This window comes from Rhipicephalus sanguineus, chromosome 3 (genome assembly GCF_013339695.2).
Source record: "Rhipicephalus sanguineus isolate Rsan-2018 chromosome 3, BIME_Rsan_1.4, whole genome shotgun sequence".
Taxonomy (NCBI): domain Eukaryota; kingdom Metazoa; phylum Arthropoda; class Arachnida; order Ixodida; family Ixodidae; genus Rhipicephalus; species Rhipicephalus sanguineus.
In genome coordinates, this window is record NC_051178.1 from 119,444,533 (window position 1) to 119,471,236 (window position 26,704).

General features: G+C 47.8%; 1 protein-coding gene across 1 annotated transcript; it reads right to left on the reverse strand.

The window, feature by feature from the left end:
- Positions 1-1,075: 1,075 nt before the first annotated feature.
- Positions 1,076-2,763, reverse strand: LOC119387014 (cuticle protein 65-like). The gene is made up of 3 exons (XM_037654317.2): positions 2,609-2,763; positions 1,618-2,214; positions 1,076-1,215 (listed from the first exon to the last, which is right to left on the reverse strand). The coding sequence occupies exons 1-2, from the start codon at positions 2,615-2,617 to the stop codon at positions 1,636-1,638; spliced, it is 588 nt and encodes a 195-aa protein (XP_037510245.1). The 5' UTR covers positions 2,618-2,763; the 3' UTR covers positions 1,076-1,215; positions 1,618-1,635.
- Positions 2,764-26,704: the final 23,941 nt, after the last annotated feature.

Below are 26,704 nucleotides of genomic sequence, written 5' to 3' on the forward strand. Positions count from 1 at the left end.
CCTCGAGTATTTGGAGTACCTGTTCCTTTTCACATTCTCTATTTGCTATACAGTATAACGATAGCGTAAGCTGCAAGCGGTAGTGACAAGTCGCGCAAAATTGTCTCCACATAATAGCACAGCGTCATAGTAAGCGCACTTTCATGTTGCCCTATCACTGGCTTATTGCTTGCATTCGTGTGTACCAGTGCCCAATTATCTGTTTCGATTTGAAAACAAAAAGCCGTTTCGGTACGCGTAAATCTGAGCAAATGTGGCAGTGAAGGCGGATTCATGCAATTATTAACGGTGGTGCTTGCGTCTCAAGGCCATTCGAATGGCTTGAATAATTGCTACGGCATTTTGCACTTACTGTAACACTGTCATACAAGCTCGATGCGGCTTTGAGAACTGATTCTTGCACCTTTTTCATTCGATGCGTGCTGTAACTTATTACTGTTATTACTTAAAACACATACAACGGAAATATTTTGCGAGTAAAGGTGCGGCCATACAATATAGATCGGCTTAACCTTGAGCATTTACGCGTATAAGGATGCCATATAAGCAAACGTTATAATGGGGTGTAACGCCCCAAACTACGATATGATTATGAGGCACACCCTAGCCGTGGACTCCGGATCAAAGGTGACAACCTGGGTTTCTTTAACGTGCACCTAGCAATTTCTGGCCCGAATGGTTGGTTCCTTGCTATCTCTGAGCCCCAAGCTCCTCTACCAAGGGTTTCAGTAACCTTTCTTCCACATTACGTGGACAATGCACTCCACATATATGTGGACACTGCTTTAACGCTTTAGGAACTTAGCTTCCTCATCGCACAGATGCACTGATCCTCGCCTCTGTATACTGCATTTGGTCCTTGTTAGAGGATAATCCCCTGGGCTGTAAAAGATTTGCTGTAATCTATTTTCCTTGCATCGTCACCTTGATCATCTCCCTGAGTTCCTATATTCTGCTTCGTTCAGTTAGTCGAGTTAGCTCAGAACTTCAGTCATGGAGGGGCGTAATTGGCTAAACTTTGCCGGACATAGAGGAAGTTGGTGGAAGAAAAGAGACCACTGTTGCGAGCCAGGAATAAACAAACGTAAAATAATTTATTTGTCCTATAAAGAGAGAGGGGAGAGCGAAATGGGCCCTGGTTGGTGGAAGGCTGGCGACCCGCCGGTGAAGTTGCATCTGGACACTCAGACCCCACCGCCCAGGAGCTCGGATGTGCTGTTGGAGGAGATGAAAAGAAAAAACTGTCTGTTAGGCATCGTGCGTACAAAAAATCAGCGTAGCGCTACAATAGGTAGTTTTGCTGTTACTTTACCGGCTTAAGCAGGACCCTACCGCTAGCTGCTATCTACAATTTGGTAGTAGTACGTAAGCAAGTAGATTTCGCCGTACTTTAACCAATAATTGTACAATAAGTCTCGCTTTACAAATGCAGATTAGTACGCCAGTTCACCAATTCGTGGACGCCGAGGATACAACGTATAGGTTGTTTTTCCTGGTTTAGCCGTTCAACCTGAACGCAGGGCGCTCGTTGCAGCCAGCCTCGTAGAGCCAGTTTATAAGCGGCTATCTCTATGTGAACTTAAAGCCTCTATGATTGTTTTCCTAGTTACCACGTACCTGAGACGAGGGGATGATTTAACCGTAGAACTTTCCACCGTAGCCGTAGCCGCCGTGGCCGTAGCCGTGGCCGTAACCGAATCCGTGTCCGAGGCCATAGCCGACAGCGACGGGGGCGGCGACAGCGACGGGAGCAGCGACAGCAACCTTGGCGACAGCGGGAGCAGCGACGACGGCGGCACCGTGTCCGTAGCCGAGACCTCCGTAGCCATAGCCGCCATAGCCGAAGCCTCCGTAGCCGAGGCCAAGGCCGTATCCTCCGTGTCCGTAACCGTAACCGTGTCCGACGGCGACGGCGGGAGCGGCGACGGCGCGGGTCACAGCGACACCAGGGCCGAAGTGGTCGCTACGGTAGGTGTAGGAGCGGGCAGGGGCGGCAACGGCCACCTTAGCCACGGGGGCAGCGACGGCGACCTTGGCGACGGCGGGGGCAGCGACAACAGCGGGAGCAGCAACGACGGCGTGGCCGTAGCCTCCGTAGCCTCCGTGGCCGTAGCCTCCGTAGCCGAGGCCGTAGCCACCATATCCACCATAGCCGAGGCCGTAGCCACCGGCGTTGGCGGAGTAGGCAAGAGCCAGAACAACGAGGGCGGTGAACTGCGTGAAGAAAAACTGAGTGTTAGGAGAATGTGATGTGCTCACGCAACGCGAAGTTAAGATCGCTCGTGTCTGTGATGTGCTACAGCTGCACTTCCACCAATAATTATCTACAGATCGAGCTGCTGAACTTAGCACCTTCCGTAAGCTGAGTAACTACACTTCCTCGAGCTATACTTTTCCGACTGTGCGCGCGTATCGAAAGCTCTTGTCTGTTCTGCTGTTGTCTCGTAGCGATATTAGTCCGGTGGTTTTGTCGAGGCACCTGTCCCAAGGGGGCACGGACAGCCCTAAGGCGTGCGACGGAGCTGGTGGGTACGTTTCCTCGCAGAGTCGGTTCTATCCAATCACAGAATGGGTGCTGCAGTAGTCGAATCAGTGCGTGGATACTCACAGCGTTCATGGTGTGTGTGGTCTCGGTGGAGCTGATGTCCAGACTGACTCTCCTCTGCTCCTGGTCACTCTTTTATACCTCGGGCCCAAGTGGCCGCTTCTCGTTTCACCTTCCGCGCTCTCTCCGCCACCGGGGGGGACGCGAGGAGGAGGTGGGGCCGGCCGCGTGCGTCGACGCAACACGCTTTCCGTTTATCGGACCGCTATCGGATGCCGGGGCGTGTGTGGAATGGGCGGCGAATCTGGTTCAGGGAGAAGGCGGAGGCCCCCGGACAATGCGGCGCCCCTTTCGCCGCTCGACCCTCGCCGGACGCTGCGGCGGCCAGCGGCGTGCCGTCCGGCGCCGCGGCCGTACTGGCGTGAGCGCTCTTGCTCACTCACTCACGAACACACGCTCCTTCTCTCCGAGCATAGTGCGCTGCAGGCAGCGCGGACTTTGGCCTCCAAGGCGCCGCTTTTCCGCGGGTTGACGGCCCTAACTGGACACGTCCCTCCGGTCATCTCTCCTTGATTTGTCCTTTGCCGTTAGCCATGAAATTTTAACGTGTATCGCATACTTTCGTTTTGTCGTGTCGGCCTTGTTACGTTTCCGCTGAGATCGTACGGCTACTCTGCTTGTGCGAGATTGTGCTTTGATTCCCGCAGCAAAAGGTCGACAACTGGGCTAGTTGGTAAGGTTCCATAATGGTTAAAGCAGCGCAAACAACACGGACGAAGAAGGAGACACAACGAGCGCTTACTCGCAACTGAAAGGTTTACTAGAGGAAACATAAAAAGAAACAAAAAAAAAAGAAATGAACTCAAATTTGCCAACTAGCGAAAAGGCAAGAAAAGCAAAAACTTCACTAAACAAATCTAACATCTTAACATCAGGAAGCAGTACATAGGTATTAGAACATATCTCGTTGTCAAGATATGTTGTCATATGAGTAAGCGCTCGCTGTCTCCTTTAGTCCGTTTTCTTTGCGCTGCTCTAACCGTAATCAATTCCTGCCCTGCTGTATGAACGGAAAGAAATTCATATTGATAGCCCATATTTTTTTACGCTGCGCACAGTGTGCACACGGAGAGAAAGGTAGCAAGCGTGGATGCGTTTTGCTTGAGGCTGCATCTTTGCTACTCGGAGCTTGTCTTATTTGTATACACTCGGACTAATGGTATGGTATGATGAACTTTATTCGGGTTCTGAAGGTTGACGCGAACGGCTCTCACGTCTGGACAGAAAGGGTTCTGTGGGCAAAAATTAATCCTAAATGAATATCCTTAAAACAACAAACTATGCCCTGCCTGCTGCACCGGAATATTGCAGGCTACCGAATCGGGAAAAAATTATAGGACAGACGTAGAAAGAAGATTTTGAAGAGAGGAAAAATAATAGTATTACTACCTGCTAGGAAGCCACAGGCAAGGGAAGAAGCCGGCAGATCAGCGAATTTCATTAATATTATTTTTGTCTACTACGCATAATTTATCCAGTTTTGGCATTTCAAAGTCTTGTTCCATAAATTTGCTTGACTTACAATTGCTCTTGATTTACACAGATAGATCCGGATCTATCTGTGTATCTATCTGTCGAAGACAGCCGTCTTCGACAGCTTAACCTGACTGTATCCCACGTGTGGACAGTAAAGATTAACCTTACCGCCGCATCCTGGTCCTTCTGGACGTCCTGTACTGGATCTAAAAGAACTCCCCTGCGAAGGACTCGTCGCCACCAGTCTTTTTCCTTGACACAGTCTGTGAAAGGCGCAAGACACTGCCATAGCATATGATCTAGAGCGGCATCATTCGGTCTAATGCAGCAAAAAAAAAAATTCAGAGCCCTTCCAATACTGTGAGGATGGAAGCCAGAGATTCTGCGAGTATGGTGGGTCCAGTATAGAGAATATTGCTCTAGTGAACTTATATATAAATAATCATTATTGACCATATTGAACGAATAAAGAGACATACACTCAAAGATACCAGTGTTTCCCTTGCGCATGCCGCATATTACCTCGTCAACGGCGGCCAGCGGCTGTTTCAAAATGAAATCCTGTAGTACATGAGAAACCCCGTCGTTTCAAAAGTACAAAAAAAAAATGGCATGACTTTAGTTTCTTACGCAAGTGGCCTTGTCTTTGAGGCAAAATTGTTCCCGTCATTCTGTCATTTCGGCGAAAGCATACACCTTCATGTTTACTTTTACGCCATTTACGTTTTCTCGATGCAATAACGCTGGGTTAGTTCAGTTAATCGGTTCGCCGAAAATTGTTGTTCTACGCGTCTTTTGTCCGCGGGCGCTGCCAGCCAGAACTTGCCCATACGCAGCTACACTGTAATAACAGCCAGAGTTTCATATTCTATGCTTTGTACAGGTTCACTTCTGCCGTAGACGTATAGAAACGAGAACTTATTGGCTGGCATTAAGACTTAGGGAGGAGGCGTTCAAGTTGCGGCTCAAACACTCGAAAGACAGAGCGAAGGATATGGACACACGAACGCACAGCTGCACATTTTCTGTATGCAGCTGCACCATTTTATGAACTTCCCGCAGCGGTGGTCTAGTGGTTATGGTGCTCGACTGCTGACCCGCAGGTCACGTGATCGAATCCCGGCGGCGGCGGCTGCATATTGGATGGAGGCGAAAATGTTTGAGGCCCGTGTACTTAGATTTAGGTGCACGTTAATGAACCCCAGGTGGTCGAAATTTCCGTAGCCCTCCACTACGGCGTCTCTCATAATTATATCGTGGTTTTGGGACGTTAAACCCCAACAATTATTATTTTACGAACTATTCGGAAAGTCAGAGTAAATAAAAAGAAGAAAACTGATGTCCGAGAATGTCGCCTGATCTATATGTTAGTCTCAATGATTGCATGCACCCTGACATCAACACGCACCGCGACGCACATGATTTTATTATCGTTCCTCAAACTGCTCGAACAAAGTGGCCAACGTCTCATCACCGTCTGAGATTGAACCAGCGAAACCGGGTCTCAGTCGAGACCGCATGATGCGCTTTTCGTGCTTTGCTTCTGCGAAGGGCCCGCCGATGATGGCATGCACACGTGCCGGATATTGATTCTCGCGTAAGATAGCTCAGGCGAGATACCCTCCGCATACCGCAATACCTGGAAGAAGAACATCACCGTGGCGTCCTTCATATGTCTCACGCCTTATGCGGGCTATGTATTACCCGGCCTTACTTTCCACTCTCCCATGCCGATGAAGGACTCTCGTGCACCCCACAATCCCGCGTCTACCCATCTTCGTTCTATCGTATACAGCGGCGTTTTCGTGAAATATAGTGTCGCGCTCTAGCGTGGCATGCAGGCGCGCCAATTTGTCTCGCGCGATGACCGTAACCGCCTCATCGTCCGCAGCTATAGCCTCGGGGCTTCCTTTCGCTCTGTCGCTGCAGTGCGGTGAAAAGGCGCGCCGTACATCCTCCAACGCTCGATGTTTTTCTCACGCAACGCTTACGCTCTACTGGCGACCGTGGACTGCCGGAAAAAATGACTCGCGGGCTCTTGTTCCGTGTGCACTTTCTCGCTCCACCCTTTACAGCGATGCTGTCTACCATGTGCCGCCGCCGCCGCCGTCGTCGTCGTCGTAGTAATAGTAGTAGTAGTAGTAGTAGTAGTAGTAGTAGTAGTAGTAGTAGTAGTAGTAGTAGTAGTAGTAGTAGCAGTAGCAGTAGCAGTAGTAGCAGCAGTAGCAGTAGCAGTATTTGTAGTAGTAGCAGTAGTAGCAGTAGCAGTAGTAGTAGTACTAGCAGTAGCAGTAGTAGCAGTAGTAGTAGTAGTAGTAGTAGTAGTAGTAGTAGTAGTAGTAGTAGTAGTAGTAGCAGTAGTGGTAGTTGTAGCAGTAGTAGTGGCAGTAGTAGTAGTAGTAGTAGTAGTAGTAGTAGTAGTAGTAGTAGTAGTAGTAGTAGTAGTAGTAGTAGTAGCAGCAGCAGTAGTAGTAGTAGTAGTAGTAGTAGTAGTAGTAGTAGCAGTAGTAGTAGCAGCAGTAGTAGTAGTAGTAGTAGTAGTAGTAGTAGTAGTAGTAGCAGTAGTAGTAGCAGTAGTGGTAGTTGTAGCAGTAGTAGTGGCAGTAGTAGTAGTTGTAGCAGTAGTAGTGGCAGTAGTAGTAGTAGTAGTAGCAGCAGCAGTAGTAGTAGTAGTAGTAGTAGTAGTAGCAGTAGTAGTAGTCATAGGCGTGCGCAGGCTTCTCCATTAAGGGGGGAGGCATGTTTGACCGCAGCGCCTCCCCCCCTCCGTTTGTCCAGTCCGAAAGAAAACAAACCCTGCACCACAATGGATGCAAAAATGAAAATGAAGCGATGACGTTCTTCTCATAAAGGCCTGCCATTGGTCCGCGGCTTCGCGGGGTGAAGGTGGGAAGTAAGCAGTTCTTTGAATGCAACATCAGGAGTCCTTGATCGATCCATTATCGTATAAAAAAACATGGTTGATCCCTCCGTCATAGGAATCGGAATAACACGAAAGCAAACGTTCCCTTATAGAAGTAACTGAATGTTTACTGTACATTGATATAAGAGACTTTGCACAATGTATATTGATGCCTGGCAGCTATAGCACCGTTTAACGTGGGTGCACCCACTTTGATGCTTGGTGGTACATCTCCATGCCGACGACTAACGTCCATGTTCATTGATTAAACAAACCCTTGTGGTGGCTGTAGTAGTTAGCGGTGAAAGCGTAATCAGAGAACGAGTTGTGATAGCCACAAGAGCGTCGCATATTGGACGCAGAACTTGGTCGCCATTGAACACCGCGGCCGCACTAGAGGGAAACGCAAAGCGCGTCGTGCCGCCCCGGTAGCCCGGCGGCAATTTTTCTCGGGGTGAGCGCGTAGGCGGGGAACGCGGTGTTACAGCCAGGTGAGGCAGGCGAACGTCGCAGAGCTATTTTTTGGTTTGATTAGCGTGATGCTATGAGCGAGGCCGACGCTTTTACGACGCTTGTGTTAAGGTCGCCACCTCGCGGTGTGTTGAGGCATTGACAAAATTGCGCTTCTATTGAAAACGCGCCGAATGGGACGGACGTGTAACGCGTTGCAGGTGCTAATCGCGGAGGCAACAGTAATGATGAATTACTTTACTTTGCCACTCCCAGAGGGCAACACCACCCCGCCGACCGGGAGAGTGGTAGATATAAAAGGCGCGTTTGGAAAGCCTCTAGGGTCTGTGACCGTGGCGCAGTGGATAGCGCGCCCGGCATCTGTTGTACCGGACCGAGCGGTCATGGGTTCGATGCCGGTTGACGGAACTTTTTTTCTTTGCCATCTGATTGTGTACATTTTTTCGACGTCATTTCCGTGACGGAAATACGTCACTGAAATCTTGGTGGACCCCGGCATAAAACACTTTCGTGTTTAAAAAAAAGACAATGCGTAGCCATAACTCTGAGCATCAAAAATGACGTGAAAGGTCCCGACTGAGTGAAGGTATGGGGCAGAATTGGCGCCCCCCTTTAGGTGATATGGGGGGGCCACCCCCCTGCCCCCCTCGTGCGCACACCTATGGTTGTAGTAGTAGGCGTCACGCAGGTCACGTGACCAGAGGGGAGTGAATAAAGAAATAAACAAAACGAAATGATGATGATGATGCTCGAAATGATAATGGTGGTGATGATTATGACGGCGATGCTCGTAGTGTGCAAGCGCACATATTTCAAATATAGCGGCGGATTTACGACACCACGTGATCTCGCTAGCCAATCACATACATTCGCGCGCTTACAGTTTCGTTGTCCGACGGTTTGCACGGCGTGGTACTGGCTGAAGTTCTTTCTTTTTTCCCTCATACTATACTACTTACACACGCGATAAAAGACCAGTCAGCGATGTTTAAAGCGTTCTCTTTTAAGAACACTACAAACTCGCTCACGGAAGCTTTCTTCGCTGTCATCATTGTGATGGCTTCTACCAGACACCTAGCATCGAAAGCATTGACGGTGAGTTACACGTCATGATGTAAGTTAAAGCAAAAAAAAAAGTACTTAAACGAGTGCGTTGCTTCTTTGCCGTTTGACGCTTCGACGGAAAAAAATCAGGAACATAATGTGTACACAGCGCTAGAACTGCGCTCTCTCTCTCTCGTTTCCTCTATAAGCTAGATAAATGGATGTTACGAGTTGACAGCTCTAACACCAAATATCGTTGATAAACCAACGAGCGCCTCCTTTGGCCCATCTAAGCACACTGGATGTGCGGTCATAGACGTATGAAAGATTTGTTCGCTGCTTTACCGCGCGGTCGCAACAGCGCCTTACAGATGTTATCCGTCAGTGTACAGGGATATGACGCGACTAAAAGCAGCTGTCCTTCTCACAGTGTAGTTTCTTTTCTTTTGTTTACCCATCGTTTGTTGCCCTTCATGGTGTGTGAAGTGGTAAACCATGACAAGTAACAACTGTACGCCCCTGTTTCCTCTTCTTTCATCCATCTTCCTCAAGAAATGTATACCCCGTTTTTTCGTTTTTTTCTTCCTTGTGGTTACTGAAAGGAGGGTTATATGTATGTTTCTGTTTTCCATTTCCTCTGCTTGGGCCACAGAAGGACAAAAACAAAAGAAAGAGTTGTACCAGAGAATGAAGGAGATTGAGGGGGTCGTAAGTATCTAAAGTTATGTACAGATATATAGGAGCGAGCAACTGAGTCCGGAGTAAATGTTTCGTGCTTGCAGTACTCCCGGAGTGAAACGCGGCGTAATTGTTATAATTTTAACGAGTTCTATGAGTAGTTGCGCTTAGTAACCACGTAGGGTCGCTGCAAAGGTAATGTTGGATACGTTGTAAGAGTTTGAGTCAAAATTACGCCAACACAAACTGTAGGCGCTGGAAGCCAAAGTATGTGCATTACTTATAGCCTACTTGTAAGTGCGTGCGTTACTTAGATCTACACGTCTAGCCGCCTACGAGCTTGTGCGTTAACTCGTTAACTTGATGCATACCCAAATTAATATGGCCTGACATGAACATATGACAAACATAAATGATGGGTCGTAACACGAAAATCATGATATGCATGTCATGTATACGTCATGCTTTACATGGCACGGTTTTGGTGCTCGCGCGGTCGTTTTTTTTTTAAACTTAATAAGTATATACCGAAATTGGTACGGCATGATATGAGTGTATGACGAACATAAATGACACCTCGTAACATTAAAATCGTATCACGCATATTATATACGTCATGATTTACGTGACACAATCTTATTGCTCTCACCTCCATTTCATTAACTTGACATATACCAAGATTGGCATGGCATGAGTACGACAAACATAAATCACAGGTCATGCATGGCATATACCAGAATATACGTTCCATTAGCATGGTATATACCAGTATGCTCATGCATGCATGTATGACAAACATGCGATAGTGAACGGCATGTCCTGACATGAATGTTTTGATTTATCTCAAAGCAAAACAATGTAGCTCCTCGCTGACTGCTTCGTATGACGTCGATTACCACAGCGCATGAGGTCTGCCGGATTTTTTGTCTTGTTTTCATGCTGTTGGGTTTGCAGGAACGATAAAACACTGGCTTTAGCTTACGCGGATACCGTGTTTGCGATGAGGAACATACGAAGTTCTTTTTGTGTTCGCAGATGTTTTGATGTTCATTTTTTGTTAGCAGTGTTCGCAATGTGGCACTCATGAGCATAGGTAGGCGAAAATTGTGGCGCTCACTCAGACTCACTTAAGAGATATATTTTGCTCCTAGGGCTCACTCGGACTCAGACTCACCAAAATTTTCTTCAGCTGGGCTCACTTGGACTGACTCACTAAACTTTTTTTCAACTGGTCTCACTCGAACTCAAACTCACGAAAGTATTACTCATGCGGGCTCACTCAGACTCAGATTCAAGGCCCGATCTGAGTCTGGTGAGTCTGAGTGAGTCGACTCATGAGTGAGTTTACCGCCCTATGCTCATGAGGGGCCTCGCCTGTACTTGGACAGTCAGGTATATAATTTGTGAACTTTGCATCTAATTTTCATTGTGTTTTATTAATCTTAATTTTCTCTTGTGCTCTTCCATATATAGAACATTGGTCTCGAAACTTTTAAAGGCGAGGAGAAACAAAAAAAGCCGTGGGAGTAGACATTCTTATTTGAAGCATGTTTAAATTGACACGGCTGATGCGAAGGGCAAGAAAGGGCGCTCGGGGGAGACGCCATTCTCTGGGAACTTGCCGGAGGTTGGCGTAGCTACGATGTTGCCCAAGCTCAAGAGTGACCACTCGATCACGATCAGCACATCTACAGAGCAAACTGCATTCCGGAGAAAGAAATAGAGCTGGTTTAGTGGCGTGCCGTTGCTTAGTTCCCAGTCATTTGCTTCTTTTTTCTTCTTCTTGTGCGTAGTTTTGCTATCGCCGTTAACGCTTACATACATATATAAAAAATGAAAGGACGGAAAGGCGTTGTCTCAAGTCATCGGAAGCTTACCAGCCCGCAACCGAGTGGTATGTATAAATTCTTTCGTTATTTTTCTCTTTTTCATTCACCCCTTTTGTGCCTCTTTTTTTTTTTGCCTCCTGTCTCGCCGTTATCTCTTTTCCGCGCGCACTGTCTCAGTGGCCCGAACGGACTGTTACCGAGTTATCCTTGGCGGGCGAGCGCGTGGCAATATGCAAGTGCGCCAGACCAACCGACCGGCTGGCCGGATCGTGGGCCGGCACTGGGCAAGCGCACAGCACCGGAGGCCACAGAAAAAAAAAAAAATGTTGCGGCGATGCCCGAAAGACAACGTAACAACTGAGTAATGGAACGGAAACTCCCCAGGCCGCCGCTACCACCACCACCGCCGCCCGCCGACCAACTCAATGCTTCTTTTCACCTTAACCGCATAGTTCTCCTTTTTGTCTTCGTTTGTGCTTTCCTTCCTCATACCTTCAATTCGCTGCGCACCACATAGTGGGAGTCTATGGATCGTAGCATATTATGCATACATTTGCCTCGTGTGGACGATTTTATCTTTTCATTCGCGGGAGCCACCATCTTGGCCGTTTACTCGAACGATTTCTCAGTTTTGAGTACCGTGACGTCAAATTACCGAGGTCCGTTTAGTTGTTACATACACAAGACGGCGACGTTACCAGTCCAAGATGGCGGCACTTTAGTGTGTCCGTTAAGCACTCTATATACTCTGGCGCCGCTCATACGCTGCACACATTTAGATCGCCCCAGTACATTTTGCGGGGATATTCCTCCACAGATTACGTTGCTCGTTGCACGGAACTCCTCAAGGCATTGGCCTACGGAAATATTTAGGCTTTCGCTCGCATCGGTATCGAAGCACGCTACACGCGAAGAGGTGTACAGGCGAGTGGAAAGGTAACAGAGAGGTGTAGGAGGGAGTGGGGTGATGTCAGGGCAAGCGATCACGGTTCACCTTGGCGGCCTCGTGTACGTCACAATTGGTCGTACGTGGCCACCCTATAGCTCGCTAGCCAGCTGGCCAGGCTGCCGCCCGGCCGTTTGTGCGTGCGCCTTCGGAGCGTGTGTGGTTCGGCGGCGGCGCCATCCTCACTGAGGCGTGTAATATCCTTCCTTTGTGTTGCTGTCTCGGCCTAGTGGCTTTTCGGCCCCGATGCGTTTGAGAACGCATTCCGACAAGGTCGTCTCTGGCCTCGGCGTGAGGGAGCGCGCGGAAGACCTCTCGCCGCGCGCGCTTAGCCTCATGCGACGCGCACGGGCTCATTTTCTCGCGCGCTTTGCGAGCGAGCGCGCCCGCGCGCAAGGCGATTATGATCCCCGGTGCCAAGTCGCGCGAATGATTTTCCTTTGTCTTTACGTGGCTTCGCTTACGCTGCGCGTTCGTCGTCGGCGCTAATGAGCGCTGACAACAACGCGCTGGATGACGACCTGCCCTCGCGTTGAGGCGAACAGAGGGGTATTAAGCGACAACAGAGGGGGGGGGGGCACATTGGACGTGGTAGGCAGTATACGACAGCTGCACGTGTATTAAGGAGAGGTGTGCGATGGTGTTTTGGGATGCGACACGACGAAGGGGATGCAGCGAAGATGCAGGAATGAGTCTGCTCTGTGACAGCTGTTGGGTTTGAATACTTTCTTGGGATTTTAGATAAACGCATGCCTTAGTGGGAGGAGCAACACCAACGGTGTCAGGATGGTTACGATGACGCACGAGGAGTTATGAGCATTAAAGCGACGCCGCAGAGATGAACTTGTTCTACATTTCGGTTTGAATCTCGCTTGGGATTTTATACATGGTCGCTACTTGTGAGACAATATATAGACCGGTGAAACCACTCTAGCCGGCTTTTGTCACTCAATTTGGGGAGATTCCGTGATAAACTTGCAGTTTAATACACTTATCGGTGATTTAGCTCATCTGGACTCAGGACATGGATGCTGGAATATTCTTGCATCCGTTGGAATATTCGTTGCAACGCGCTTCCACATCATTGCATGCCTTATTGTAGATACACCACGATGGGCGGTGTGTCCTTCGAATGTAAATGTGATGAGAGCTTTAGGTTATATATATATTTTTTTGATACCACGTGGTATTTCGCTTTGTGTGCTGTCGTAGAAAATTTCGCCGTATAAAACGTTACTTGTTCTTGCCAGCATTTCATAGTCTTTTTTTCACATCTGGCCATTTCCTATTACTGACGAATTCTATAGCTATTCCCTCTTCATTGGTGCTGCTCCAAATGCCCGTCCATGTCATTTATATTCTTATTTGCGATTTATCTTATTGACATTTATTGCATTCGGCGTGCTTTCTTTTCCTGAATGGTCTTTTTCTTTCACTGCTCGTCTTGAAATCCTAACCTGAACTTGATCGCGGTGCGGCAGAGCATAGTTTCCGTTTTATTCCTTAATTTTGTTTGTTCTGTGAGATGAAGTACACTGGCCAGGTTCTTGCACGGTGTTTGAATGCGTGCTGTAATATGTATGAAATTAGGCGTCATTGTTGGCAGCGCTCTCTGGTCTGACATCGCAGCCAGGCGCATGTTCACTGCCAACTGCGTTTCACGAATAGTAATGCTGAGACCCTGCGCTTGGCTCCGAAGGCCTTGCCGCGGGCGGTTCTTTTTTTTTCTTTTCTTTTTTGGCAAGTAAACAGCGAGTCTGCCGAGAAGGCCTGCGCAGCGGCAACCGCTGCGCAGAACTGTCGGGGCGTTATACGCTGTTGCGCAGGTCGGGGGTTCAATTTCTGGCCTCTGCGTTGCATACTGATGTGAACGAAGTGAGTTGAATACTCGGGCTTCATTGTTCCGTAGGAAAAGAACGACCAAAGAAATCCTCAGCTTGCCGGCGATGTTTTATAAGCACTCGAAGGGCAGTATTTGTTTTCAAGGTTCGCGGGTTCCTCATTGTGTAATCAAGAGCACGCGCACGAAAAGTAAATACTCAAGGACAGATATAGAAAAAAAAAGAAGCAAAAAGACAGAAACGAAGTGCAGAGAAGGAGTTGGAGGGTGCAGCAGTCACTGGTGAGTCTATAGACCAGGTGCAGTCACTCGCAGCCATATTTAGAGCAAGCGTATGTAATCTTGACCACTGTTTTTATGACCTGTAACCGACGCGGTGATCTAGGGGTTATGGTGCTCAACTGCTGACTCGAAGGTCGCGGGATCGAATCCCGGCCACGGAGGCCGCATTTCGATGGAGGTAAAGTGCTCGAGGCCCGTGTGCTTAGATTTAGGTGCACGTTAAAGAACCCCAGGTGGTCGAAATTTCCGGATCCCTCCACTGCGGCGTCTCTCACAATCATATCGTGGTTCTGGCACGTAAAACCCCAACGATCATTACTATAATTTTTATGACCCGTCCGCGCGGTCTTCTAAGGGCGTTGGTCAGCACAGGGGCTCTGCGTTTCGTTACGTCACAGCTCACGGCGAGCGAACATTGGCGGTTAGCACGCGGTAGCGGAAGCCATCGTGGTCGTATGTTCCAGCTGACCCGCCGGCCAAATATGGCTGCCCCTATAATCACCGAAGATTCAGATCTATGTACTACGCGATTAACTTAAAGAGAAGGGACTTAATAAAAACCAGCAAAATAATGTAGTCAATGAATGTATAGCGGAAGTTTACTGTGCGGTTTCAAGTGTATTGTAGTAATTGGGATGTAGATGTGAAGAAAGTAAGGTGGACAAAAAGACGACTTGCCCCCGGCAGGGACCGAACCTGCAACCTTCGGATTACGCGCCCGATGATCTTACCAAGGGAGCTACAGCGGCGGTCGTCCCTTCGTCCAGATTATCGGCTATTCATGTGCACGAACCCTGCGAATGTTAGTCAGCGCCGCTCGTAGCCATGACGGCGAACGTGGAACACTTTCTTTTTGCCGGATGGCGTCACGTTCGGTACGGTCCCTGCTAACGTTCGGCGTTCATTATCTGCTGGTTTTCGTTAAGGTTGCGTCGAAGAAAGAAACGAGCCCTCAAAATTTCCTTCCTTCAAAGAGAAATGACTACGATGAAAGAGATAAGAAAACGGAAAGTGCCCACACGTTCCTTTAGTAGAATGGTTTACTGGGTTAATTGGTAACCCATCTTGACGTGGCCTGCGCTAAAAACGACTAAACGAAGGGGAAAGAAATAGCACAGTACTGTGTCCGCATTTTCTGTTCCTTCTTCTTAGCCGTTTTGTTTATTTATTTATTTTTTGCGCTGGCCGCGTCAAGTCACGTTTTTAGAGGTGGCTGGGTGGTCACGGTGTTCTGCTGCTGGTCATTACGTCACGGAAGTGTTTTATTCAAGGCGGAACACCGTGACAAAATTTAAAATGCGGTGCTCAGTGGCGTTTCCGTTCACTTTAAAAGGTTCCTCGCGGCTGATTCGGCACCGTGATCGCACGTGCTCTGTTCAGGCTGTTTTTCTTTTTTTTTTTACGCAGTTGACACGTCTCCCGTGCATGTGTGACTGTAACCTGAAGCGCCGCAACACAGACTGCGGTAGTAGCAGTAGTAAAAAACTTTATTTGTTGCCTTTTTCTCGTGGAAGTCCCAGAGGGCGGAACCTTCAGTCCAGGCTCTTATTTGATGCTGCAGTCCGGCTGGCCCGGTCAATCAGTCTTCGCTAGTCGTCTTGGACTGTGCTGGAAAGAGCGTCTTCCCAATGGGAGGGAGAGGAATTGGGTATTCTAGGTTGGCCAGGTGGTTTTGGTCATTCCTACATGGAATGGTAAAATTCCTTACTGATAGAAAACATCGCGAAAACAAACAAGCAAGCCAGCAAACAAACAAACAAACAAACAAACAAACAAACAAACAAACAAACAAACAAACAAACAAACAAACAAACAAACAAACAAACAAACAAACAAACAAACAAACAAGCAAACAAACAAACAAGCAAACAAACAAACAAACAAACAAACAAGAAAACAAACAAACAAAGCAAGCAAGCAAGCAAACAAAAACTCGGGGCGAGCATTGTCTTCCAACTGATGACCTTTATTGACAGGAACGCATTGTATATTGATGCCTCCTCATCACTCCCTAGCCATGTGAGCTGCCTTGCTTTCCATTTTTGTGCTGTCTCTTTTGGGTGGAAATGGTTCTGTGTAACTCTTTCTGCACCTCTGTGCATAATGTATCGCAGTCAATAAAAATCATTAGTTGGAAGTCAGCGCTTGTCCTGTGTCATGGCTTTTGGTCCCCGCGTTTATTTTTCTTTTTCTTCTTGTGGTTTACCATCAGTATGAATCGCAAAGTAACCCAGTCTACCGCTTTACTATTTCTTACTAAAGAAGCCATGTTACCCGTTCTTTTCCTAAACACAGCGCATTCAGACAGGTTTCCGACTCTCTATCTCTCTCTATCTCTCTACACTTATTGTTCTCCCTATCTCCATGCGCTTTAATTTCATCGTAGTGAAAATAGTGTACATATAGACAGTCTGGGACGATATCTGGCAATGATAACCCCTTTCTTTTTATGTAGGCGAATACTTCCCACACTAACGAGTAGCATGGTGTCGAAATTGTGCTGTTTCCTTCGGTTCTTGTGTTCGTGAGGTTCCCGTTTACGAAATACGTTTGCCTCTATAAAAAAAAAACGGAGCGCGATCTGTATTTTCTGAATAAAGAAATGGATGTCATTGTTGTTTATTTTTTAACAGTGGCAACGGAGCATTGTGGTGACCGGGAACTCGGCAGAGATGTCTAATGTGCGCTCTTAAATTGTCAGTGGTGACGTATGTTGGAATCGAATACCCTCTTGCGATCATAATTGTCCCGTGAGTTTAGGTGCAGCGTGGTAATCCTAAGCACGTGCGTAGTGCCTGGCCTTGCAAACTTTCGTGAATGTGGATGTTCGTCTTGCACGTATTTGCCAGCATCGGCAAGCTGTAGCGTAAAAATCCGAGACACAGTGCTCTGCATAGCTGAATCATTGAACGTATCGATGTGCCCCAAGTTTTCCCGCAGAGGAACCGCATTATGTGAACGATGGAAATTAGTCTTCTCTTCAGGTAAGCGCAGTGGGCGCTCCACGAAAGGTCCCTGTCAATAATCACACCTAGGAAGCGATGGTTCGTCTGGTATGAGACATTTTGGCCGTTGATAATAACAGGATATGAAGTCATGGCCTTGCGTGTGAACGCGACCAACGATCATTCACAGCGCAAATGTAGTAATAATAATTGTTGGGGTTTTACGTCCCAAAACCACGACATGATTATGAGAGACTCCTTATTGGATGGCTCCGGAAATTTTGGCCTTCTGATGTCCTTCAAGGTGCAACTAAACATAAGCACACGGGCCGCTAGCATTTCGCCTTCATCGAAATGCGGCCGCCGCGGCCGGGATTCGATACCGCGACCTTCGGGTCAGCAGTCGAGCACCATAACCACTAGACCACCGTGGCGGGTACAGCGCAAAGGTAAATGAGCACTAATCTTATTTTTGATCGAAAGTGTTTTGTGCACAGTTAACCTGCCAGAGGGGACGAGTAGCGCCGGTTCTCTATGATCATAGAAGTGTCAGTATCTCTCTAAAATGTACCTAAACGAAAGAGCAAGATCCTGCCTGTCCAGCTGCAGCGAGCTGCGTGACGCTCTCGTTTGTTTCTCCAAGTTGTCTGACCGCTCCTGCTCTTCCTCTCGAAGCAGTCCGGAGTCTTCCCACGGACTCGTCAAGGTCTGCCGCATCGCGCGGATGCCGCGGTGTTTCTTTCGCCGCGAGTGCTGCGGCCGTTCCTTTGCGGAAGCATCGACACCGGCCAGGGCAATTGAGAAGGAGGACAAAAGAATAGGAACACTTGGAACTATGAGAATCGACAGCACGATGCCTCTCGTTTTTATCGCCCTGGGTACTGCTTCAAGAACGCGGTTTTCAAGTGTCCTCATTTTTTATATTCACTGGAAAAATATATTTAACTTCTTGTGCCACAACACGGGTGGAGCCAGAAATATTCTTCGGAGGGGGGAGGGGGGTTTTAGCCACCTTTTATGCATGTTCGTGCGTGTGTTTGTGTGTGTACGTGTATATGTACACGTGTAAAATTTACATTTTTTTTGGAGGGCGGAGGTTGAACCCCTCCACCCTCCTTTCCACTGTCTACGCCAATGTGCCGCAACGAAAAGGGACCAAGCATGTGATCGTACAAGTTCGCATAAGCAACGTAGACAGGTCACCTTCGATAGCGTCTCCTAATGATTGACCGGTGCTTGTTCTTGCGTGCTAGTGATTATGGTGCTCGACTGCTGAGCCGAAGGTCGCGGGATCGAATCCCGGCCGCGGCGGCCGCATTTCGATGGAGGCAAAATGCTAGAACCTCGTGTACTTAGATTTACGTGCACGTTAAAGAACAGCAGATTGTCAAAATTTCCGGAGCCCTCCACTACGGCGTCCCTCATAATCATATCATGGTCTTGGGATGTAAAACCCCAACAATTAATATTAAAAAATATGTGATAGTTCGTTTAGAAAACATTTGTCACGGTCAGGCCACCTTCGATGGCATGACCGTGGCATGCCATCGTGACATGCAAATGTTCGATGGCATTGATCGGTGCTCGTTCTTGCGCACGATCGATCAGCTCTTCTGCGCCATCTTCTTTGCGGATACGAGCCATCAGTTGTTTCAGTTGCCATCAGTTAGTACACGCGGTCACGAGGTTGCTCAGCGACTCACGATCAACGAGTCTGCTCATTCAAATGATCAGCACGAGGTCGTGAATTTGTGTTGACCGCCTGCGCTGTAACCTCCTTACGTATAGGAAGAATCAATATGACTTACCAACCTTGATGCGCCCAAAAATTAGTGACTGCACTTCTCGTATGCACATTTGTTCGGGAACAATACGAGCAGCCTCCAAGCGCAGTTACACGTGCAAAATGAATTCTATATGTCTATCTCTCTATAAGCGGAATAAGCGTTCCCTCTGTCTATTTTTGTCCCTGAAAAGGGGATCTCCGGATTGGAAGCAGCGTGTTATGTATTCTATCCATAACACGTGCCGTCAATTTTGTTTATTTTCGTTTCCCGGGCGCCGAAGGGGGCATTATATTCCGTATACATTCCTGACGTAGAGCCCGACGCGTCGTTTCCGTATATATGTTGCCTCGCTAGGCTGGTAGAACGTCTCTTCGTACAACTACGGGAGTTATTTTTCGTTTCTTTTTTCTGTGGCTGCGATCTCGATGACAAATATAACGCGAGCAAGCTATTGTGCGGTTCCTGTATGAGCACGTATGGGAGGTTAACAAAATGTCAACAGCGGAAACTAAACTTATGCAGCACAGAAACTTCTCGTTCTACCGCGTCGTCAAAAGGGGCAGCTGCATATAGAGGCGAACATCCCTGTTCCCTATCCAAAAATGGAACAGACCGCCGCCTCCGGCTTATGGAAGTTCGAAATCGAATTCTTACGTTTGCAACAAGTGTCGTCTCTCCGGTGCAGACGCTGCCGGCAACATTCCGCTTTCCAAAACGTCGCTTTCAGTTCCGAAAAAGAAATATTTATATAGATTACTCTATAGATTGCCAGCTTTGTGAAAGAATCTGTGCCGTCGCTATTATTATTTTTTCTCCCTTAGGCGGTGCGCGTTGGGGTCTAGGTAAAGCGCTTTATGCGGACCGCCCCGTTGTATGGAAAATTGACACCTGAAGTCGTCAGCACCGAATCTGTCGATTTCTATATTTGAAATGCAACGGTCGTGCTACACAGACGTTGCTAAGAAACTCAGTAAACACCTAGAAGACACCTAGAAGACACCTTAAAACGGCGAGACATTTTTCTGCAGTTGCCACGAAACTGTTGCTATAAATACTAGATTACTAAAGAGCGCCGCACTTAAGAGAGCTCTTTACTGATGACGCAATCACCCTTTTTTTACGCAGTGGGAAGGAGCGCCACTAAAAGTGTAAGAGCGCTGTTATGGGAAGCGTCGCTATGAAATACCGTTGAAAAGCGGCGTCAACTGCAGTTCGTTTGAGCGTGGCAGACACACGTTGAAATGCCTCTTTCGCAACTTGCCAGACCAGCCACGCGATGAAGCGAAAGCATTTTTCGACCTTATTTCACGCCCTCGTAGGACGCGGCGTGCAAGAAAAGCGCAACGTCACGCAATGTCACGGCGGCCATATTTCAATACGTCATAAAGCCAGTTACTCCAGTCGCCTGCGGCGCATACCCACATACCACCGGTTATGGCACACGACGCGAAGACGAAGTGGACGAAGTAGAGCGCTCACCGGGCTTTCTTTACCTTTTTACTCACGCGAGCGCACCAAGGACTAAGTGGTAGTCATGCAGAACCATCAACAGTACTATCGATACTATCGATAGCTGAGTCACTATCGAACTACCCTCTTAATCAAGTCCTCGTTAAATGCTGGCTACATCCAGGAAACCAGACAAACAATGTCCGGTTTCCTAGCTATATATTGGCCTCGAGGCCCACCACTGGAAACGCCGGCGCCACCGTCGGCGTGACGTGCTTGGCAGGATCACGTCGGCCGCGTCGGCTGCTTGTGACGCACTGCCGCGTGCTTTGAAAACGAGTTTCAAGTCCCACATGCGCTGCTGTCTGTTCAAATTCGGAAGTTTTCTCTCATTTTCTACTCAATTGAAACCATTGTAATAGAGTGGCTGCCTCCGAAGGCGACGAACATGGGGCTCTACCGCTCGGTGCCGCAATGCCGCGCTTACGCAAAGGAGCCCAGTGTCAGCCTGCACTGGTAACCGCGGGACAAGAAACAGCGTGAAGCATGGGTTGTAAAGCTAAGAACCGGCAAGTAGCCATCCGCTACGAGTCTTGTGTGCAACAAGCACATCCGCGACGAATACTTTTGTTACTGCTTCGGGCCTGCGATGTTCGGTGAGTAGCAGACAGCGCGCACTGAGACGATGGCTCGCGCGCGCTTCCCGCCGGCAAATGATGCTTATCTGCCACAGGATGGTAAAAGCGCTACCTTTTACCACGTGCGATGCCATATCTCAGAACCCTCCAATGCGACCTCTTGATCGTCGCCCCCGTGCTCAGCGTCCACAAAATCGGCTGCAGATGCGCAAGTCATTGTTTAGATACGTTAAATTAAAAAACGCACAGGGTCCCTTATGCATTCGTTAAAGATGACTAGAAGGCGAAAGCCATCTTCTTCTTCTTCTCAGTCGATGTACTGATTCTCCCGCGCTCCCCTCCAAAAGCGTTCTGCGCCTAACGCGGTTTTGCACGGCCTCCGTGACCGATCAGGAGGCAATGCAAAGCGACCACGACGTGTGAATACGTCATCATGTGACGTCACATTATGTGACGTCATAATGACGCTACATATTTTGGGGATCTGTGGCGTCATGATGACGTCATATGGTGACACCATCACGTGACGATTATTTTTTGCATCACTCGTGTTGACGCCGCCCACGCGGGACGCCGACGGGCAACCTTCCTATTTGATGAGGCATGCACTGCTTGATAAGCTACATAAATTTTGCATTGCCTCCGTGATCGGCCCACCGGCCAACCCCATGTATTTTCTTGGAGCCTCATTTATTTACGTGGGAAAGATGCCACCCTGTTGGCGTTAGACACGACACTGCTGCCAAAATTGCTGGGGTACATGCCAAATAATTATTATCCTGTTTTGCGGCTGTTGGTTGCTGCAATAATTTCTATTTTATTCACCGCTATTTCAAGTTCATGTGGGTCCTAGTTCACAGCCGACGTTTGCAGAACAAGTCCGCAAACGTTACTGCATTTTCTTTCTTTTCCTAGGCATCGCATGCTACTACATGCTGGGTCTCGTAGACTGGTTCTTCTTCCACCAGCAATCTCGAAGTAGTGAAGCTTTGGTCTATGAATTTGTTGATGACAGAGAGCGGCAAGTTCACTGGAATGCAAACGGAACGATAATTAAGGAGCATTAAAAAAAGGCGTCGCATTTGCTCACGTTTTGTGTGAGCACCAAACGAAACGAATGCGCGGCATAAAGAAACATAAGCAGCGGCATTTGCCCGCTGAGAAGACCGATCAATATGCAGTGCGAGACAACTTGTCAAATGACATTGAAACGTACCCGAATGTAGACCAAAAAAGAAAAAGAAAAAATTTGGCAGATCTCACGTACCGTGGGAATCGATGTTATGCGAAGCATGCGCGCAATGTTGACTGTACAGTAATTTTCCACATTGAGCGGAACGTTATGGAATGACGCTAGAGAAATATCGAAGTGCTATACGCACACTCATATGTTGAAGGGTCGCATATCTATTATATAACCAGTTGTTTACAGTTGTGTAACGATGGCAACAGCAACATGGGTGTTAACAACACCAGACGCGGTAAGCTGATATGTAGTGCTTATATTCTTCAATGCTGGATAGCGCGAATCCGGATAGGACATAGAAGGAACACAGATGCACAGGACAGGCGTTACTCGCAACTGAGCTTCATTCAGGCAAGTTTCCCTAGATATATACACAGCCGAGTGGCACGCGCAGGCGCACTGCACGTAGGTTACAGTCACAGTTACAGTTGTTATGCTTATACTTGTCCGTTATTGTGGAGAACGCACGCACGTTTCATGAAGCCGTGTGTATGTGTAGAAGGGGTTCTTGACAGTTCTTGAAGAAGGTCATCGTCACCGTGATCAGTGTGCACCAGCAGCTCGACCGGACTTGTTAATCGGATCCGTTCGTGATCGCGGCTATGAGGAGGCAAGTGTAGTGAAGTATGAGGTATAGTGCAGCTGGTGGAAATCGTGGATGCCTCTTACGAGTTGTTTCCATCCATCTATGATGCCCCCTATCGTGGACGTGGCAGCGAGGTCTTTTGATGCTCTCTCCACAGCCAATCCGTCTTTCACGCAGTATGAGGACCAAGCGTTGTTGGGTCTTGATAAATCAATGTTGAAGTCACCGTAATGATGAGAGGCCTGGTTCTCTCAGCAGATTTATTGTAGGAAGCACTGACGCCGGTTTTTGAGTAATCCACGTGATCCGCATTGCGGACCACATGGACGAGTGTATAGTAGTCAAGCGTCTTTCAGGGTGTTCTGTGTTCAGTTTCCTTACTTTCCTTGTGTCCACCGCTGTGGTGTAGCGGTTAAGGTGCTTGGCTGCTGACCCGAAGGTCGCGGGTTCGATCCCGGCCGCGGCAGTCACATTTCGATGGAGGCAAAATGCTAGATGCCCGTGTTCTGTGCGCTCTCGGTGTACGTTAAAGAATACCCAGTGGTCAAAATTTCCGGAGCCCTTCGCTACGGCGTCTCTCATATCATATGGTGGTTCTCGGACATAAAACCCTAACAATTATTATTATCACTTTCCTTGCCTGTCAATGTGTGTGTTCGCGGTTACTGTGTTGGTTGAGACTCTGTATCACCTGTGGCACATACCCGTATAACATTAACTCTGGTTTACGGGTATGTGCCACACGTGACTGAGGGAAAGGGTTTCATGACGTACGCGACAGGTATTTTGCGTTATTCATCTCATCATCAGTGAATCGTGCTCGTCATACACTGATCCCCTGCTATGCCAATTTTGGTATATTACAAGTTATGGAGACAACCAGGAGAGCGCCCAGGCGTAGGCGGCTAGATAGATAGATAGATACGTAGATAGAAACGCCCAATGTGCCTGAGGTTCGCTAAGAAATGCTTCGCATTTAAAACACTGAATCGTCGGGACGGCAGATCACAAAGTTGCCATGCGCACCGAAGCCGCAGTTGTAAGGAAATTGTTTTTGAACTGCTCTGATAGCGTCCGCGCAACAGTAGTTGTTTGTTTACTCACAAATTCTAATATTTTGCGGCCTAAAGTTCACAGCGCGGTGTCAAAATGCGCTCGTAGCAAAAGCGAAACCATCAGTACGAACATACATGCAGACGCTGATACATGCACAGGCACCGTCAGTCGTCGCGAACCCGTGCGATCGCTGGCTTGGGGCTTCTTTCTGTTATGCTCCGTTTGGTTATACAGGCAGTCTACTCTAACGGGATATTTCACATAGTTTGCACTCAGCGAGTGACTACCTTTCGCGCAAGAAGCCGGTTCAGGGGTCTGCAACGCGGTGACAGCGTGAAGCGGGTGCTCGGTTTTCTGCAAAGAGACAGCGACTGTAGACTATCTTGTGCTTTCAGTTCGTCGTAAATGATTATTTTGACATTAAAGAACACAGTTCATTTCGAAAGTACTTACAGAAATGCCCTGGAGGGCTTCCGCGAGGTGTTTTTGTAGAGCGCCGACAGCAAAACCTATGGGGAGCGCGCCGGCGGTATCCTGCCTAGCACGCAATCGAGGCGCGTCCGATAGAGGGCGACTCCGTAACTCCTCGAGGCCAATAGCTCTTTAAGCGGGACCTGATTAGGAATGTATCTATGGTGAAAAAAAGCCGGCAGATCCCACGCATTGTGGGAATCGATGTAATGCGAAGCAGGCAGCAAAGAGCTGCATACATCGCCTTGTATGTCATTGAGGAAAATGCGTGACATGGTTTTCATGTTAACTCCTGTTATTTATGTTCGTCACACAGTAACGTCGCGCAATACCAACTTCGGGGTTGATCAAGCTAGAGAAACGGCCGCCAGCGCTCCATGAGCGTGGCACGGAAGTCATGCTGTACATGACATGCGTGTCATGATTTTCATGTTAACTCGAGTTTTTATGTTCGTCACACAGTCACGTCGCGCAATACCCATTTCGGGGTAGATCAAGCTAGCGAAACTGCCGCCAGCGCTCCATGAGCGTGGCACGTAAGTCATGCTGTACATGACATGCGTGTCATGATTTTCATGTTAACTCGTGTTATTTATGTTCATTACACAGTCACGTCGCGCAATACCAATTTCGGGGTAGATCAAGCTAGCGAAACGGCCGCCAGCGCTCCATGAGCGTGGCACGTAAGTCATGCTGTACATGACATGCGTGTCATGTTTTTCATGTTAACTCGTGTTATTTATGTTCGTCACACAGTCACGTCGCGCAATACCAATTTCGGGGTAGATCAAGCTAGCGAAGCCGCCGCCAGCGTCCCATGAGCGTGGCACGTAAGTCATGCTGTGCATGACATGCGAGTCATGATTGTGATGTTAACTCATGTGTTTATGTTCGTTACACAGTCACGTCACAAGATACCAATTTCGTGGTAGATCAAGCTAGCGAAACGGCCGCCAGCGCTCCATGAGCGTGGCACGGAAGTCATGCTGTACATGACATGCGTGTCATGATTTTCATGTTAACTCGTGTTATTTATGTTCATTACACAGTCACGTCACAAGATATCAATTTTGGTATATATCAAGCTAGCAAAATGGCCGCGAGCGCACCATGAGCGTGGCACATAAGTCATGCTGTACATGACATGCGTGTCATGTTTTTCATGTTAACTCGTGTTATTTATGTTCGTCACACAGTCACGTCGCAAGATACTAATTTTGGTGTATATCAAACTAGCGAAATGGTCGCCAGCGCACCATGAGCGTGATGGTGCGCACCATGACATGACATGCGTGTCATGATTTTCATGTTATGACTTGTCATTTATGTTCGTCATACAGTCATGTTACGCCATACCAATTTTGGTGCACATTCGATGAACCAAGCGACCTTGAGAGCACAAAGTCGTAGGCGGCTAGATAGATAGATAGATAGATAGATAGATAGATAGATAGATAGATAGATAGATAGATAGATAGATAGATAGATAGATAGATAGATAGATAGATAGATAGATAGATACGCTCAAAGTCGCAGAAGTTCGCTAAGAAATGCTTCGCATTTAAAATTATCGATAGCACTATCGATAGTACACTCGATAGTACTATCTATAGTTTAAAATCAACCGCGCGTACTCATTGCAGCATAAGCTTGGTTCCTCGAGTGCGTGGTATATGGCGGAGCAGTAGGACATGGCTGAGGGGCAAGGAAGTTGACAAGCTATTGTCCCTTCACCAGAATGCTTGGCTGACACATGATAAATAAGTTTAACTGGTCAGTTGTAGCGGAAAGGGAGCCGTTACACGTGGCGGTACTGCGTGGCTCCAAATTTATACCGAATTCGTGAACGCAAAATAAAACTATCAAGAACTATGTTTGTTAATTCTAAGGTGTACCTGGCTATTTTGAACATGAATTCATTGATTGACGTACTCCGGCATTATAGATGTTCTCTGGTAGTGGGCTAACGCAGAAGTTTTGGCAATGTCACCTGCCAACAACAGCATAATTATTCAAAGCACTATCGATAGTATAATCGGTAGTAATACCACTGATGGTACTATCTATTACACTATCAATAATACTATCGATAGTTTATCGATAGTAGTGGTTCGATAGTTTCTTTACACTATCGACAGTTTGAAAGAACTATCGATGCTATTGATAGTCAATTTACCGATAGTTTTGCATCACTACCAAGTTGACGAAGTAGACGAGCAGCTTGCGTGATTTTTTTAACACGAAAGTGTTTTATGCCGGGGTCCTCCAAGACTTCAGTGACGTATTTCCGTCACGGATATGATGTTGGTAAAATGCATACTAACAGATGAGAAAGAAAAAGTTCCGCCGCCGGGAATCGAACTCATGACCTCTCGGTCCGCAACGATAGGCGCCCGGAGCTCTACCAACTACGATACCGAGCACTTGCACGAGGTTTTACAAACGCGCCTTAC